The 19,082-nt window shown below is 40.9% G+C and overlaps 1 protein-coding gene across 23 annotated transcripts in view; it reads right to left on the reverse strand.

The window, feature by feature from the left end:
* The window catches only part of SORBS1 (sorbin and SH3 domain containing 1), a 290,288-nt gene that overhangs the window by 23,176 nt on the left and 248,030 nt on the right, over positions 1-19,082 (reverse strand). For 20 of the 23 annotated variants that reach the window (XM_075841467.1, XM_075841478.1, XM_075841471.1 and 17 more), the window contains 5 exons: positions 15,449-15,616; positions 13,626-13,672; positions 8,564-8,678; positions 8,360-8,485; positions 7,980-8,174 (listed from right to left, as the gene is read on the reverse strand). In XM_075841467.1, the coding sequence (XP_075697582.1) occupies positions 7,980-8,174; positions 8,360-8,485; positions 8,564-8,678; positions 13,626-13,672; positions 15,449-15,616 (651 nt within the window). Of the gene's footprint in view, positions 1-3,132; positions 3,244-4,941; positions 5,647-7,979; positions 8,175-8,359; positions 8,486-8,563; positions 8,679-13,625; positions 13,673-15,448; positions 15,617-19,082 lie in introns of all 23 variants that reach the window. The other 3 variants (XM_075841490.1, XM_075841475.1, XM_075841484.1) reach the window with 3 other exon arrangements.

Raw genomic sequence — 19,082 nt, forward strand, 5'->3', positions numbered from 1 at the left:
GTGGACTTCTAGTGGGTGGAGCCATCTGCAGAGGTGAACGGTGCTTCCGAGCTGGTTTACGGCTGGAGGTAATTAGTGGTTTGCAGATGGCTAATTCGGTGTGTTCTTGAAAGGAACATCTGAAGGGGCTTCAAGGACTTCCTCTGCTCGGGTTAATGTTAACGTTTAATGGTTATTTATGATTCTGACCCATGTTGGGTCATGTGAATTATTAGGAGGAATTCTCTGGTGGATTCCTAACTAGTTATCCGAATGTTTCGGATTTAAATTGTTTTTATAAAACTGTGAAATTAATAAACGGCTGCTGTGGCCATTTCACATCCAACCTCGGTGTCATGTGTCGTTACTAAATGGGGGTGGGGGATAGTATGGTTTAAGGTTAACACACGACTCTACCTAGGCAGGTCAAGGGTTTTCTTACCGTTTACTCCACATATAACGTATACATTCCTGATGGTGATCTGTATTTTGAGTGCATCAATATAACATTTTACAACCCTAGGATATGACCAAAATGTCCCTTTTGTGTAACGGAGCGGATAGGCAAATCAATAAACTCCAACGCATTTAGTCAATTTTATACTAGTCTCCTGCAACCGGGTATCTCAGCAGATAAGAGATACACAGTTGCAGGAGAAGCGATTTAAACGGATAATACACTAGTTGTCCACTAAAACTTTTCCACTTAAAGGCTATGAACACCTTTAAGAGCATACTTTTTTTTTAAATAAATAGATTAGTGTAACTTTGTAATTAGTCTTTATTAAAAAAAAAATTGTTTTACTTTTGGAGATACAGCTGTTCTGTATTCTCTCGTTTTACACCGAATCCGTCAGTCCCGTGGACCTGACGAGTTCAGTGTTGACGGGTCCTGCGTGTCTCTAACACGCAAGATCCACCTGTAATTGATCACATATAATTTATGAACTTAGATGTGATCGTTTACAGGTGTATCCTGCGTGTCAGAGACCCACCGACACTGGACCAGTCAGGTCCGCGGGACCGACGGATTCAGTATAGAGTGTAAAGCGAATGATACAGGTTGTCTAGGACATGTATAGCAGTGAAAGCCAATGTTTTATTTGGTTGCTATGGTTTATTGCATGTGTGTACCTTTAACTTGTGTCAACAAGTACATCTCACTGACTGTACATGGAAAATAATGGGAGTATTCAATAAATCACTAGTACCTTTATCATCAATGAGCGCATAAAAGATGGTTAGAACATTCTCATAGAAATGTAAATAATCCAAGATGTCTAAAATTCTTCAGGAACCTTAATTTAGCATGATTTGGAGCAGGATATTCCCATTTCAGACATTTATGGCATGTCCACAGGATATGCCATAAATGTCTGACAGGTACAGATCTCACCTTTGAGACCCGCACCAATTTGGAGAACAGGGGTCCTTAATCTCCATCCCACTTGGTGAGGTGGCACTCTTGCTTGGCTATCTCTGTAACTCCCATAGAAATAAATGGAAAGAGCCACATACATGAGCAGCCACCTCTCAATTCATTATCCGCTTGGATGCGGTGGTACTTCATAAGTACCTATGATTTCAATTCCATGACATCCACGCTGTAGTGCGCTATAGATTCTGGGTTACAGAAAGATCCATCCAGTACTAAAAAAAAAGAGTTTGGGTAGACTTTCAAGCACCCCCTTTTATTCTGGGAAATGGTGATGGTCCTACTACACAAACCCTACCAATGTCATCTTCTTTCTCAATGACAGAAACCCCTTTAAAGAAAAATCATCAGAGTAAAGGCCAACTCCTCTTACTTGTAGCATAATTATACCCTAGTCATTATGATTATTACGATCCATGTACAAAGTATTCACAATTGCCTACCACAAACCTCTTAAGAACCTATTGGAGCTTCTCTTTCACTTAGAATTTTTTTTATTTGAGGTGGAGAACAGGGAATGTAGACTGTCCAAAATTACACTAAAGTGGACTAACCTTAACTAACTTATTTTGACATTTTAAAAGGGGGTTTCAAACTTAAATCACTGTATAAATTAAAAGTTATATTTAAAATGATGAAGAATTAAAAGTGTATATTTATTTGCGGTCAGTGAATGATAACATTCCTGTCTGCAGATCTCACCCTGTCTCAGCTGAGTGGATACAATTGTATTCCAGTGTAGGCAATCTTCTGCGAGATAAACAGCCTGGATTCCTGACTGGCACGTCGTAGCAAATTACCATAGAGATTTGGGATGCTGCTGCTGATGTAAGCTCACAGAGGATTGCCTGGACTGGTTAAAATTGTAGACACTTCTCAACTGAGAGCAGGACTAGGTATTCTGCCTCTAAATGTAAACAAGAGTGTTGTCATTCACTGACAGTAAACATGTATCTTGAAAATGGTGAGGAATTTAAACATCCTTTATACAGTGCTTAAAGGGGTATTCCGGTTGTGAAGAGTTTTTCCAGTTTTCACGCATCCACTGCATAGGTAATAAGTGGTAGATCAGTGGGGATCCAGTTTTCCCCGAGCGATGGTCGAGCGCGTAAAAACACTTCACACTCCAAATACCCCTTTAATCTTTGCTTAGATAAAACTGGGGAAACCCCTTTAATGTAGATGCCTAACGATGGGTCATAAAGCTGGAGGCATGAGGTTTACAACAGAAATAAAAATGTAGCATTTAACTGAGCAATACTACTGGTAAGGCAGCAATACATAAAACTGTTGATCAAACTTCTGCCCCAAATGCCCAATAACCACGTACGTTCAACCTATTTTATTAGAGCTGAGGAACACCAGATATTTAGCTTCTACCTATGATTTTTGGCGTACAACGCAAAATCACAATGATTTACTTGCTGACCCTTTGGACTATCCTGTATGTGCTCTTGGGAGTGCCTTATCTAACATCCTGTTAGGCAAAGTTTTGTCAAGAACATAATGTCCAATATTATTCATATACAATTTATAAAAGGCATTGAGATATTAGTTTGTAGACTTGCAAGCGATTCTCTGCTTACATGAATCATGGTGCTCTTGCAGGACTCTACGTGCCCGATCAGAATGGGAGGTGAAAGGCAGCGCATGCAGCTTGAGAGCAAGTGTTTTTTCATATTCAAGCAGCAAGCTACACAAGTTCAGCAGCTTATTACCTGTGACACACTGACCCTGCCTCTAAGTCTAGGAGGTGGTTGATTTGTGACAGGACAGGTAGACAGTGCAGAAGAATAGACAGATGAAGAGAGTGGGATTGTGTCTGTGGTCTTTAAAAGGAGAGAAAGCTTGTCAGATAGATTTTCATTTCATGTTGTCAAACAACAAGCACAATAAGGTGCACCCAATGTTTCTACACAATGGAGACGACCGTTTCATGGATCAAAACATAATAATCCGTATCTTTGGGAAGATCGGTAGCTTCAGTGTTTCCATTGAGCTAGGACGAGAGGTGCCCTTTTACTATTGCAGTGTTATGCCTCATTCACAAAGTGACTTTTCAGATAAAAATTTACTTGCAAATTATTCTTTTACCTATGCTTGTTATAATAATTTCCCTAGCTAATAGGCTGCAATGAAACTTGAGGCTATATCATAATGCATGGTCAAGGAAATCAAATGGCTGGATCCTGTCTTGGAGGACTAAAAGCAAATGATCACCTTTGGTCTACTCTTGGCAAGACCAGAAAGAGAAGTGCTGGGAAACTTAAAAGGGTTATCTGTGAGTTTTTACATTATGCAGGAGGGTAGGGGAGGGTATAAAATAATAAACTAACGGTACTTACCATTTGAAATGCCCCCATGCGCTAGCGTTAACACCCCATTCGCCGCCGCTCTGGTCCTGGAAGATCCTGCGTCTTGTGCCGCTGCAGCCAATCGCTGACCTCAGTCGTGATGATGCCATGAACGGCAAGGAACATCAGAGTTCTGTGATTGGCTGCAGTGGCACGTGACTGATTAACAGCGCGTGATCGCGGCAGGAATTTTCGAGACCAAAGCCGCATCGAACATGGTGTTAGTGCTGGAGCGGGGGTGTTTTAGAAAGGTATGTACCTGTTCGTTTATTATTTTATACCTTCTCCTGCAAAACTCTCAGATAACATCTTTTATTTTCATTACTCCTGCTTTCACCTATTACCTAAACTGTTCCCACTCGTAAAGCCATGATTTGACTAATAGGAGTATGATGGGGAATTGCCATTTGCAACTTCCATAACATACAAGCGTAAGTTACTAAAGTGGAGTATTTGCTTCAGCCGAGAGATAGATATCTAGCTAGCTTTGAGCGACAAGGTCTATACTAGTGGACTGGGACAGTTTTTCAATATCAGAACAATAGGAGAATCTGCCATTGTTTTAGAATATTTGACTACAGCTTGCTATAACCACATCCAGCAACAAGGGTAACATTTTGGCTCCATAGACTAACTTGATAGTGTAGCCTTTGCCTTACAGTGACTGCTTAGAGACTTGGAGGTAGTGGGACTTCTTATAGACAGATTATTCTATGATATTTCTGCTGCTCAATTACTCAAAATGATTTATTTTAAACTTGTGTAAATTTGAATACATTTATTTTATTTTCCAAAAGAAATTAATTTGAGCAACATTGATGAAAATACCGACATTTCTTGTCCTATATTGTAAGTTAAAGGATCAGTACATAAGATCTATCTCTAGATATATGTATAAAGTCATCAATGTGAATGGGCTACAACACAATGTTAACTAAAATTAGTTCGCATACACACACACACACACACACACACACACACACACACACACAGTATTTTTTTTTAATGTAGTTCAATAGCACTATCCAGGAGCTGAGGTGAGACACAAAGGTTAGTAGAAGAGATAACGTGCCATAATGTAACATCGCAACTTAGCAGTAGAGGATCATTCTCAAAACCCTGACACCTCACTCTTATGCAAATGCCCCAAGAGCACACGCATGCACCATGTACCTTATTGGGACTGCCCTTAAATCTTTTCATGTCCTTCTGGGCATCACTGATAACGCTAAGAAGTTCCTTACACAACTGGCTCTCGTCAGCAGAATGGCCATTTGTTTTAGTCTTGAGTTCTGCACATCTATTTATACATGGAATTCCCTGGGTGTCTCTAATCTTATCATTTGATGCTTTCCAATTGTCATGCTCACCATTTTCTATTGAACAAACATCGCCCTTGGAGTTGTGCTGATTACGTAAGACATCAGTGAGCTCTGATATCAAAATATCATGAGGTGCAGTCATCTGCACTGGAGAGCCTCCATAACTGGAAGCTGAACCGTCAAACTTCTCATCACTGTGTGGAGAAATGACATAACTAATTCTAGTGGAAGATTGTGGCCTGGACGGGTATGTTGGCACGGAGGACAGGCCCGAGTTTGGGGTGGATCTACCAGAGATATTACAATAATGAAGACTGACAGATGGCGTTAGAGACAATGTAGGACTGGCAGCTGCTGATGGAGTTATATAGTCTATGGCACAAAGCATGGCTTCAGGTAAAGGAGGAAGTGGGGGAGTTGAGGTATATCCGCTATTACGGGAAACACCCACTGTAAGGGAAATCCATTCAGATGTGATAGCCTGCACTTCTGGAGAAAAGGCTCTGCGAGAGGAATGAGGTGGAGTAGTAGTGCGAGGCCTAGCATAACTAGGAGACTTAAAAGGAATAAAAAAAAGAAACAGAAGAAAACATAAAAAAAACGAAGAGTGTGATGGAAAAGAAAATAACAAACACAAGAAAATTACATGTTTATGACTGCACTGCCCTTCTACCTTTCTTGTAGCAGATCGTGGAATGTAAAGGGCCTTTTACACCGGCCGACAATTGGCCGGTGCAGCGAAAGCCTATCAACGAGACATCGTTAATCGGCGCTCATTTGCTCCTGTCACAAGGAGATATGGATGGGGACGAGCGGTCTTTACTCCGATCGCTCGTCCCCATACATTATCATCATGTCGGCAGCGCATCTCCCTGTTTACACAGGGAGACGCTCTGCCGACAAAAATAATATTTCTCTCTTTTAAAACGATACGATCAGAAGATGATCGAGCGTTTTCTCGTTCATCTGCTGATCGCTGCCCTGCTTACACAGGGCAATTATCGGCAACGAGCGTTATACGAACGCTCGTCTGCACGATGATCGGCCAATGTAAAACCCCCTTTAGGCCTCATTTACATGAGCGTGTGCGTTTTGCGCACGCAAAAAACGCAGCGTTTTGCATGCGCAAAAGGCACTTGACAGCTCCGTGTGTCATCAGTGTATGATGCGCGGCTGCGTGATTTTCGTGCAGCCGCCATCATAGAGATGAGGCTAGTCGACGTCAGTCACTGTCCAGGGTGCTGAAAGAGTTAACTGATCGGCAGTAACTCTTTCAGCACCCTCGACAGTGAATGCCGATCACCATATCGAGTAACCTGTTTAAAAAAAAAGAGGTTCGTACTTACCGAGAACTTCCCGGCCATTGCCTTGGTGACGTGTCCTTGGTGACGCGTCCTTGGTGACGCGCCTCTCTTGACATCTGGCCCCACCTCCCTGGATGACGCGGCAGTCCATGTGACCGCTGCAGCCTGTGCTTGGCTTGTGATTGGCTGCAGCTGTCACTTGGACTGAATTGTCATCCCGGGAGGTCAGACTGGAGGAAGAAGCCGGGAGTTATCGGTAAGTCAGAACTTTTTTTTTTTTTTACACGTTCACGTATATTGGGATCGGAAGTCACTGTTCAGGGTGCTGAACCAGTTTAACTCTTTCAGCACCCTGGACAGTGACTGTCTCCTGACGGGTTCGGTCAAAACGAGTTCGGCCGAACCCGGTGAAGCCCGGTTCGGACGGTTCGCTCATCTCTAAGACACTCCGTTCGGATGTTTGTAAACAGAAAAGCACGTGGTGCTTTTCTGTTTACATTCAGTTTGACAGCTCTTGCGCGAATCACGCAGTTCGCACGGAAGTGCTTCCGTGCGGAATGCGTGGTTTTCACGCACCCATTGACTTCAATGGGTGCGTGATGCGCGAAAAACGCACAATTTAAGAACATGTCGTGAGTTTTACGCAACGCACTCGCGCTGTGCAAAATTCACGCATTGTCTGCACTGCCCCATAGAGTAATATAGGTGTGTACGACACGCGTGAAAAGCACGCGCGTCGCACGCGCGTATATTACGCTCGTGTAAATGAGGCCTTAGGCAGATATTGAGCTAGTAACAAAATACCTAATTTGAGCTTTGCATTTAATTAGAATGGTCAAGCTCTGTCATATTCTCGTAAATGTCCTAAAAAATGTCATACTGTTGGAAATGAAAATGAATAAAAATTAAATATATATATATATATATATATATATATATTTATTTTTATTTTTTTCATTTATATATATTCTTTAAATTAAATAGTTGCAATACCACCTACATCCACCAGGTGGTTTGGCTGACTTCAGTCTTTTTTGCATTGTTCTATGCACTGTATTTTGTACCTGATAGCCAAGAAGTCACTGGGTCGTCACCTCTAATTTGGTAAAGTAACGCAATGCTGAGAAATAACCCATTAGAGTGGGACAGGTCCAAAATAAACAACATAACGACCTTTGAGGATCCCACCATATTAAGGCAGAGCCTCTGAAGTAGGTCAAACTATATAGGCTAAATCTATTCATTATATAGTATACCCCTACCTGCATATCACAGAGTTGGCATGGCTACAAAAGTAATATATCCCTGTACGTGTTTATTTGCTATTCTCCCAAACAAGGCATGTTCACAAACTTATTTTTAGACCTAAAGACAGATCCAGACCTATTGTTTTTGCTATACTCCAGTCTCAGACCTGACATATATGGAAGACACACACATAAACACACATACCTGCTTATAATGCTAGCCTACCTGCCAGAAATATATCCAAATTGACTTATACATACTTGTGGTAAATACACAAAAAAAGGTACAATACACTGTAATATTTTTGACTGCATGTAGAGTAGTAAGATACACATACCTGTGGGGAAGCACTTGCGCTTCTATTTGGGGAATACGAGAACGGCAGATCCATATAATCAGCTGAATTTTTTACACGTGGCCTTTTGAGGACATCTATGTAGGTTACCGGAAATATACCTTGGCGGCTGGTGCCTGATATCTTTCCTTCATACCAATTTTCATCTACTCTTCGAATTAGTGTTATTCTTTCACCCTTGAAAATAAAGCTCCATGTTAAGATCAAAATATCCTTTCAAGAGAGGTCTAAGGCAACGGTTTATTGCGCTATCCATCCATTTTTCTGTATTTTTTATATCCATTTCTTTGTCCATCCATCCATCCATCACTCAGACAACTTGAATATTAGCTTTAGGTTTATCGTAAGCAGTTTCCGGTTACCTTTTTAAACGTCATTTCTACTGCAGTATCTCCATTAAAGTTGAACTTGGCCACAGAGTCTCCATATTCCAGAACTTGCACCGGTGGAGGTTTTTGTGGCTGTGCTTTTTCAGTTTGTGGCAGTATCTTAAATAATAGTTTGAGCATTAGAGACTGACAAAGAATAATGACTGCTGAATCATAACATTAGTGTAATGGCCATACCTCAATATATGAAATAGGAAAGATTCCTGTCCTCCCATGGTGCTCTCCTTCAAACCAGTTCTGATCTATTTGCTTGTAAATATAAACGACATCACCCTTCTGGAGCGGCAACTCCCTACAAATGAAGATAAAAATTGTTCCAATTTTTGAGTATAATATAATGATCTATAGATTAAATTTTAATTCTTGAGACAGCCTAGTGCATGTTTAAAGTAATCCTGAAACAAAGAACATTACCAATATAAGGCATACCCAACATTCACTGTAAATTCGCTACTCATCAAGTACATAAATGTCCCTTTCATATAAATTCATCCTGTTCAACTAATGGCTACCACTATTAAAAATATTGGTACCTCCTCATTAAGTCGGGTGATGAAACGGAGCTTGAGAAGGTAATCCATATACACGTCAGTGATTGTTTAGTATTTGTCAATGTTTTTATTTAGGATTTTTTTTACTGTTACTTTGCGGTCAGATCAAATGTTGCACTTTGTCTATTTGGATACGAATAGGCTACACTTTGGGTTGGCCTAAACGGCTATTACTATACCATATGACACAGTATTCGGCTCTATTCACATCACACTGGGGTAGTACGTCGGAGGTATACATCGGTAGTATTCCCTAATATACACCTCCGATGTATGCCACTGTATAGCCATACTGTGGCATACAATGGCTGTTGGCCACAATGTTAATAAAAATCTCTACTGTGAGGTATAAAGAAAAAAAAAAAAGGTATGCTAGCGCATCCCGGATTGCAATTAAATTCATCGGGGTCAACACAACCAAATATGGCCCATAATGGATCAGGGGGGGGGGGGTGCAGTTAGTCAAATGTAAATTGGTAAAGGCAATTACTATTTCAAATTTCTTCAATCACTGGACAATCCCATAAACAATGATGCAACACTATGTCTTAAGGCCTCATGCACACAAACGTAAAAACACCCGTAATTACGGCCCGTAATTATGCACCCATAGACTTCTATTGGCCACGGGTACCTTCCCATTTGCTTACGGGAAGGTGCCCGGGCCGTTGAAAAATATGGAACATGTCCTATTTCAGGCCGTAATTACAGCATAGAAGTCTATGTGGCTCCCGTAAATTACGGGTGGCTACGGGAGCGTTGCTAGGCGACGTCAGGGGATAGTCACTGTCCAGGGTGCTGAAAGAGTTAACTGATCGGCAGTAACTCTTTCAGCACCCGGAACAGTGACTACCGCTGGAGTTAATAGTATTAAAAGTTAACTTACCCAGAACTCCCTGCTTCTTCCTCCAGTCCGGCCTCCCGGGATGACGTTTCATCCAGGGAGGTCGGACTGGATGTCAAAAGAGGGACGCGTCACCAAGACATCGGCCGGGGTACGTATGAACTTCTTTAATTTATAATCGCTGTGTTCCGCTGCGGAAACTCTGCCCGAAATGGCTGTCCCTTCTCTCTATCCACCACTGATCGAGAGAAGGGGCTGCCGATTAGTGCAATGCAATTTTGCAGAGAAAACGGGTCCGTAAATACGGGTGGAATACTGGTGACAACAGGCCCGTATTTACGGGCATGGGTCCATAAATACTGGTGGAATACGTGTCGAATACGTGTGACAAAGTACCCGTATTTACGGGAGGAAAAAAATACGTTAGTGTGCATGAGGCCTAACCCCTACTTTTAAAACAATCTGACACCTCATATATGCCTATTCTATGCACCCTACTTGGGGTTAAATACGACCTGTGGAATTTCTATAGAGTCAGCTCCCTGAACTGAAGGCAAGGGTTGATGGTAATGTGTAATAGCCCGAAGTATTAAGGATAGTGTAGCTTGGGGTATAGCCTCAATCCATTTGGTCAGCGCAGAATGGGCTTTAGAGTCATCCAAAGGGGTGTGTAAAATGTTATTGTTGATTTTGATCTGGTTATCAGCGGCAATGGAACCCATGTACGACCTCTGTATATATAAGTTCCATTCCCTTTAAGGGGGAATAATTTTTTAAGTGCAAACCTCTGGGTATGCTCCCTGGAGCTCTGATAGTGTCATTCCCTGTGAATGCCAGCTATAAAAAAAAAAGGCATGTGAGGTACCATTCTGAAAGTGAAGATTATTATTGAGAGTTAAAAGAGAGGAAAAAGAAGGGTGTAGAATACTTTATCAAATGCTTTTTTGGCATTAGAGGTAGTAAAAATCCTGTGCCAGTACTGTGGCTGCAATCGCTCTTCTAATATTTTTATGTGCGTGTGTTTCTCGGGTGAAGCCTAAATGTGTTGGATGATTTAAATCCGGAAGGATAGACTAGTCTTTTTGTCAAGATATTTATAATACTTATAGTCTTGATTTATCAGTGTACTACGCCTATATGCCTGAGGAAGGCAATCATCTTTATCTGGTTTAGGTAGCATAAGTACCCTAGAGTCTGTGAAGCAATCTGTGAATATACCTTTCTTGTACGCCAGATTATTAAGAGTATAGGAATTATTTCTGTGGGGAGCTGCTTAAAATATTCAGCTTCTGGGCCAGGAGTTTTCCAGGGGTGGGAGTGTGAGATGGCCAAAGGCACCTCTTCTTCTGTAATATATCGATTATGAGTCTAAAGTGGTGTGTTGTTCATCTGTTGAGGCGTATGCAGAAAATAAAAAATGTCTGAGTTTTCAATAGGTCTGTTGGGGTGGCCCTAAATAAATCTTCATAGTGATCAAAGAAAATTTCGGCTAGATCATGTTTTGGTGTGCAGTTGACCTGTGTTAGGGCATCTTATACAGATGATGGGTTTACTCAATTTAAATTGTTTGGTAAAAGATGCTAGTAAGGCGTCCATTCTGTTCCTTCAGCGGTAATATTTAATCTGAACGGAATGGGTGAACAAGTGTGTCTGGCACTGAGCAATGGTGTCTAATAGTGTCTTAGCTTGTAGTAACTTCTGGTTTGTTTGGGGTGTAGGAGTTGATGCATGAGTATGCTGGGCTGACAGAAGGGTAAAGTGCATACTTGCCAACTGTCCCAAATTTGCCGGGACTGTCCCGAATTTACAGAGATAGTCCCAGCAAATTACTGTCCCGGGACTTGTCCCGGTAACAGATACATTCAATTGTATTTGCATCCTCAGAATACTATTGCTCTGCTCTGCCATTCACTCCTCCTGGAGCAAAATTCCCGGCCAAAGCGTTGCCGACGCCCTGGCCGGGGATTCCGCTGCTGGAGGTACCACTGATGTTACTGTCCTTATATGGACAGTGAAGTCAGGGCTCTCTCTATGAGCGGAATTCCCGGCCAAGGTGTCAGCAACGTTTTGGCCGGGGATTCCGGCGCTCCAGGAGTAGCCCATGACTTCACTGTCCATATAAGGGCAGTGACATCAAGGGCACCTCCTGCAGCGGAATCACAGGCCAGAGAATTGCCGATACCTTTCCGGGGATTTCGCTCATAGAGGGAGCCACTGACGACGTCACTGTACATATATGGATAATGAAGTCAGGGGCTCCTCCTGGTGCGCCGGAATCCCCGGAAAAGCGTTGCCGACGCCTTGCCGGGGATTCCACTCAAAGAATGAGCCCATGACTTCACTGTCCTTATGAGGGGAATGACGTCAGGGGCACCTCCTGCAGTGGAATCCCCGGCCAGAGCATTGCCGATGCCTGGCCGGGTATTCCGCTCATAGAGGGAGCCACAATGGCTCTATCTACAGGGACGGGGGGCGGGGAGTATGTTGCAACACCTACAGGGGGTGCGTGTGGCACCCTCTACAGGGGGTGCGTGTGGCACCCTCTACAGGGGGTGCGTGTGGCACCCTCTACAGGGGGTGCGTGTGGCACCCTCTACAGGGGGTGCGTGTGGCACCCTCTACAGGGGGTGCGTGTGGCACCATCTACAGGGGGTGCGTGTGGCATCTAAAGGGGCATCTTTTTTGCATGTGGCATTTTTTTGGGGTAGGTATTTTGTGTGTATTTATTATACATTTTTTTGCACTTTAGTTTACTTTTATTTTTTTATTATTATTATTATTTATTTTTTTAACTTTCTTCTTTTACACCATGTTTTTCCACTGTAATTGGGGCTGCACAGCAGCCCCAGTTACAGATGAAATCAGCCCTTTTATAGTGACTATTGTAGTTGTATATTGACTATTATAGTGACTATTGTCACTAATGGGGCAGTGCTGGGTCTTGCAAGACCCAGCAGCAGCCTGCCACTAACGGCACCCGGTGATCATGTGACGAGTCACATGATCACCGGGACCAATGCCGCTGCTGCTATTCATATACACAGCACTCATTGAGCACTGTGTAGAAGTGATCAGAGAAGATAGAAGCAGTGAAAGCTACATCTATCTTCTTCTCAGAGACCCGACATTCAGTTGCCCAACATTAGCTCGGGCAGCAAGCTAAAACCTGGGTCTTAAGGACCCTGACCGTCGGCCGTAAATACACAGCCAGCGGTCAAGAACCAGTTAATTGGGACTAGGGCACAGTTGGTTATTGCTATGGGGTGAATGTGGACCTCCATTAGCTGAGCCACAATTTTTTTTATATTCTTGAAATCCTTGCCTTGTGCATGCACGAATTTCGAAAACTTAGTGCACAATTCTTCATTCACTTTCACTAAGCCACATGGTCAGTAGAAGGTCACAAAACACAATCTGCCCTTATGATCACCTTCTTAAAATTGCCCTGGGGGCCTCTGGGTTAGTTTAAGAAGCCTATACACATTAGATGAATGTTGGCTAAACCCTGACGATTTCGGTAGGACCAGCCGACCATCTAATGTGTATGTGCCAACACTCCTGCAATGGTAGATGTTGGGGGAAAGAACGATTGTGCATTTTTGGTTTCAAAATGCCCGATCCTTTGTTCCCATCAGAGATAAAGAGGTGTCTGACAACGGCTTATTCCCTTCTCCCCATTAAAAACATAGGCATGCTCGGTCGAGCGTTCGTGTGTATGGGAGGGTCGGGAGGGATAGCGGTCGGCCAAACAAGCTTTCGGCTGACAGATATCTAAGGTGTATGGCCACCTTTAGGCTTTGCACATAAGAGGAGACCATATATTTCCATTTTTTTTTATACTTACTTTAGAGACTGTGCTTTAAAGTCATACTTTGCTCTTGCTTGTGTCATCTACAAATAAGATAGAATGGAAGGCAATAGTTAATATTATAATAGAGTACCAAACTATGTAAACCCAATGTTGATGACATTTAGGTATTAAGGAATAGATTTAATTGGAGACAGAAATATAAATGTTCTGAGAAAATTAGCTCTACTTGAGACACAGCTCATAAAATATTGAGGATTAATTAAAATTGTGTTAAACATGAAGTAAATTTGATATTTCATATTTGTGGGGCTGTTAGGTTAATTCTTTCAGCTGATAATTAATAGAAGAACTTGAGCAGGACACTGCTTTCATCCGTACCATTGACATAATAATGTGTAGCTACATTCAATGGAACTACCCTACTATATAGTAGAATCAAAGCAAATACAAGTGATTAAAGACTTTGGCGGCATTAATGCCCATAATTTCTAATTCTGAACAAATAAAATGAAAATGTATGGTAGAAAAATATTACTGCTATAATCTAATGATAGATCAGCATGTAAGGGTAACGTATAATTTATATAGTAGCTGTATGTCATTCCATAAGCAATTAATATAGGATAACTTTAAAAAAATGTGTCTATTTTGAGTCCTAGATATTAGTAGGGGCAACATGAGAACTAGGAGTATACAATAAGAGTCAAACTCCTATTAGTGAATTCAGGTTCTTCATATATTTTATTTATCATACTGGAGCAGCATATGTCTCAGTGGTGCTTTCATCTCAGTAAAGGATCAGTAGCAATATGTTTTCATATTTTGTGGTAAGTTTTTCCTCTCTATTAGGTTCTATTCAGACTGCGTTTTGAGTGTATGAGCGAACATGTCCATAGAACCATATTGGCCCGCCGGGCTGGTATACGTTAGTATACCTTTTTTTTTTTCGCTGTATAGGAAAGCACAACCTACTGCACTTTCATATACAGACAGGCACCACAAAAACCAAAAACTTCTCGGTTTTTTACAATAGTGGTCTATGGGTGACTAATTCAATTGTATGGTGTACAGTTCCATACATCAAAGACATCCGTCCGAGGTATGCATCAAGAGTATTTGCCAACATACAGAGCAAACAAATGTCCGAAACGCAATGTGAATAGAGCCTTACACTGCTTTGTTATCATTTGCAGTTACTAACATGATTTTCAATGCTCTACAGCAAATTATTTGCGTTTTTGCCTACACATAATAGTAGCCAATTTGAAGGATAAACAGCTATGCTGGAGAACATGCTATAACTCCTGGCACTTTATATATGTTATCCGAGTTCATTAGAGGTCCATACACATCCATCAAGCCTTCAAAATGGCTTCCTGCTCTGCGTGTGGCTAAATAAAAACTAAAAATGTTATAAAGAAATTTCACACAAAATATGAAAACATATTGCGATGAGTAATCATATTTATTTGAATTATATATTAGAATCAGATTTTTTCTTGCACATCGGAAACTAGCTAGTTTGTTAGTAAGTTATATTATATATTTAAAAAAAAAATAATCAAAAAAGGAAAATCAATGATTACGTGCCATGAGAAATAAGACATAAGAATACAAAGTAAATGTGATTATCTAATGAATTCATGCAGTGGGCACCATCTCCCAAGCCAACATGCCGCTATGTAAGAGTTGTCATTGCAGTTCCTCTACCACCCGAAGCTGGTGCAAAGCAAATGAATAAAAGAAAGCTGATGGATGGCAATTGCTAGTCTACTAATGATTGGTTCTATTGAAAGAATGCGAATAGAAGATATTGCTATGGGCCAAGCAGCGGTTTAATGTGATCAAGAACAGACCTCAGACCGAGATCTCCTCTTTGCTGAATCGTCTACATTAAGGAGGTCTCCAAATCGTTCATTAGTGATAAACTGGTGATGAGATGGGACAATCCCAGTGTGTCTCCTAGCAGCAATATCAGCTTCTTCTTGCTCACGCTTAAGTCTCCGCTGATCCTCTAAAAGTTTCTAAGATAAAAATGCCGGACTTGTGAGTAACCCGGTGGTCAGCACAGGTATGGGCAACAGAATGAGCAGTAAGGATTCAAACAGTGAAGGCATTATTATTCAATTTTTTAAAGTGACACTGTCACTAACTCTCAGCCTCATCTTCTGCTGAAATTTGCAATTGGTGACGGGAGATCCAGCATCAGACAGTGCAGTCCCTTTGCCTTGGCCACCATACGATGACTAAAGCTGCATATTCTGCTGCCGGGACAGGAGCACGGAGGAGAGTTAGAGACAGGGTCACTTTAACAAAAGTGGATGTCACAATGTGGTTATCTTCTACCAAGTACATGAGAATGCATTAGAATAAAATAGTAATAAATAGTCTTTCACATAAGACCCACCACTCATATACCGAAGTTTACAATCCCATATTTTGTACTATAAGACACAGCACGATATACCCAAGAATGCTATACGATTCAAATTATTAAAAAACACATTAATTTTAACACAAATTTTTCCGTTTAAAGGGGAGTCTTATAGTCAGTAAAATACTGTCATGTTCCTACTAAGACACACACAACTGTGAAGTCTATGATATTTTATATGCCATGTATACATTGAAGCCAAGTGTCAAGTGTTTTCTTGTCTGGTTACTATTCTAAAATTTATTTCAAAACTTGAAGACGCCAATATGTCCGTCAAGACTATAGTCTATAATAAATTTGATCATTTTCTATAAACCTTTTAAATAATTTTTCTACTTAAAGGGGTTGTCCAGTTGTTGTTTTTTGTAGGAAATAATAAATGTTTCTAATATATATGTAATAAAAATTCTGATCACATACCTTTCTAATATAACAGTGTAATGGACCCCTTTCTGTTTACAGTAGAATGGTATAACCCACAGAGTTGTCCTGTGTAATCTGTCCACAGGCTAACCGAATATGACTATACACAGTGTCAGTCATGTGACCCCCCCCCCTCCTCACACACATTAAAGGGGTTATGTGGGGACCAAAAATTATTAGTAGTGTACTCACTGAAGTATGTGGCTACACTCGCTAATATACATTCCGGTCCCTTGTCGCCCTGATTCTGAGATTTTCATCGATTTTTATAGCGCTGCAGGGGATCGGAAGTCTAGTTGCAGAGTCTTCTTTGATGACGATACGACTCTTCATCATGTGACCGGCCCCGCTGTACTCTATGTACAAACAGTAGTACATCGATTACATGGAGTACAGCAGGGCCGGTCACATGACGAAGACATCAAAGACTAGAATTTCGGTTCCCAGCAGCGCTATAAAAAATCTCAGAATCAACACGATGGGGACCGGAATGCATATTAGCGAGTGTACTTACATACTGCAGTGAGTACACTGCTAATAATTGTTGGTCCCCTCATAACCCCTTTAATGTGATCCTAGCAATCAGTTAGCAATAGGGTTACATGACATACAAGCGTTGGGCCCACATAGAGGACACATCCACGGGCTAAGTGAATAGGACTAATGGTGGAATAAGGATGAAGAACTACTTCACTTTGCGTGTTTTTACGGTTTCTAGATGATTTATAAAAAGGGGTAGAAATACTTTATAACTTCTGCTCCTCAATAACCTATTATTCACCGGTTATATACCTGGACATGGTTACCTGGATGCCAGTGGTCACATGATGTGGGTCACATGTCTGCCGCCATCATTAGTTCATTCAGTTATCCTATGGATGCATTACTATGGACTAATCTGTGGGTTATACCATTTTTTATTTGTTTTTAGACAGAAGCTAATCATACGGATATAAGAAAGGTATGTAAACAGAATTTACAAATGTATATTAGAAAACGGTTTGATCTTCAATTCTATAAATAAAAAAAACAGTTTGATCTTCAATTCTATAAATAAATTAATACAACAATTAAAAAGTGGACAACACCTTTATAGGGGCTCTGTCACCAGTTTATAAGTGCCCTATCCCTTACATAATCTGATTGGCGCTGTAATGTAGATAACAGCAGTGGTTTTTATTTTGAAAAACGATCATTTTTGAGCAAGTTATGAACAAGTTTAGATTTATGCTAATTAGATTCTTAATGCCCAACTGGGCGTTTTTTAACATTTTTTGACCAAGTGGGCATTGTAAAGAGAAGTGTATGACACTGACCAATCAGCGTCATACACTTCTCTCCATTCATGTCCATCTGTACTCCCAGCACAGCGTGATCTCAGGAGATCACGCTGTGCTGTCACATACACCCACAGTAACTTTACCGAAGTGTCAGGAGTGTGAATAGACATCGCATCCTGGCTGGAGGCAATGTGTATTCACTCTCAAGACACTTCGGTAAAGAAACTGTGGGTGTATCTCGCGAGATCACACTGTGCTGTGAGTACAGATGGAAATTAATGGGGAGAAGTGCATGACGCTGATTGGTCAGCGTCATACACTTCTCTTTACAACACCCACTTGGTCAAAAGTTAAAAAACGCACAGTTGGGTATTAAGAAACTAATTAGCATAAATCAAAAATTGCTCATAACTTGCTCAAAAATGATTGTTTTTCAAAATAAAAACCACTGTTGTTATCTACATTACAGCGCCTATCAGATTAGGTAGGGGATAGGGCACTTATAATGTGGTGACAGCCTCTTTAAATATATTTTTAGAAAAATCTGATTAGGCCAAGTAGCATAACAGTAGCAAGCAATCTTTCTCAAATTATTCCAAATTTCATCTCAAGACAAAATTGGCACTACACGGTGGGTAAAGATGTGATAAGGAGGCTTCACAGTACTCCAACCGTTATCCTTTTTTATTTATTACTGTCAAAGTAATCAGATTTTTTAAGAGTATTTTTTTGTACATGGGCTGGCTGCGTCAGTTCTAGAAATAATTCAGTTCTTTTTTAGTTAATACCTATTCAAGTTATTTGACTACCTGGACAAACTTTTGACAGCATAGTTTCACAGTCCATAACTTAGTAAGCAAAGAACAGGTGCACTGATCAATTTTGAGATTAAGACCTCATAACATGTTGTCATCTTATATGACTCAATGGAAAATTCACAATGTAAACACCCTTTCCACTACAAAAAATAGGGCAAATAAAGAGAATTCAAACAATAACAATATATTATTACCATAACATTGTTCGTATGTTGTTCTAAAATAGGATTTTAGACTATATATAATGGTAACAAAAGACCCAATCCTACATTCTTTGCTGGAAATATTGTAGAGTTTTAATACAAATTCTTAAAAGGGTAACTAAAACTTTTAACATGTCATAGTGACATGTCAGAAGTTTTGATCGGTGGGGGTCCGAGCACGGAGACCCCCACCGATCACTAAGATGAAGCGCTGTGCAGCTTCCTTTCTGATCGCCTTTCCTCGGAAACCTCTGTATACGGGCTCAATAGAAAGTCTACGAGTCAGAGGAAAGCCGAAAAGAAGCGAAGTAGCACAGTGCTCAACCGAGCGT

This window comes from Rhinoderma darwinii, chromosome 11, assembly GCF_050947455.1.
Source record: "Rhinoderma darwinii isolate aRhiDar2 chromosome 11, aRhiDar2.hap1, whole genome shotgun sequence".
Classification (NCBI taxonomy): domain Eukaryota; kingdom Metazoa; phylum Chordata; class Amphibia; order Anura; family Rhinodermatidae; genus Rhinoderma; species Rhinoderma darwinii.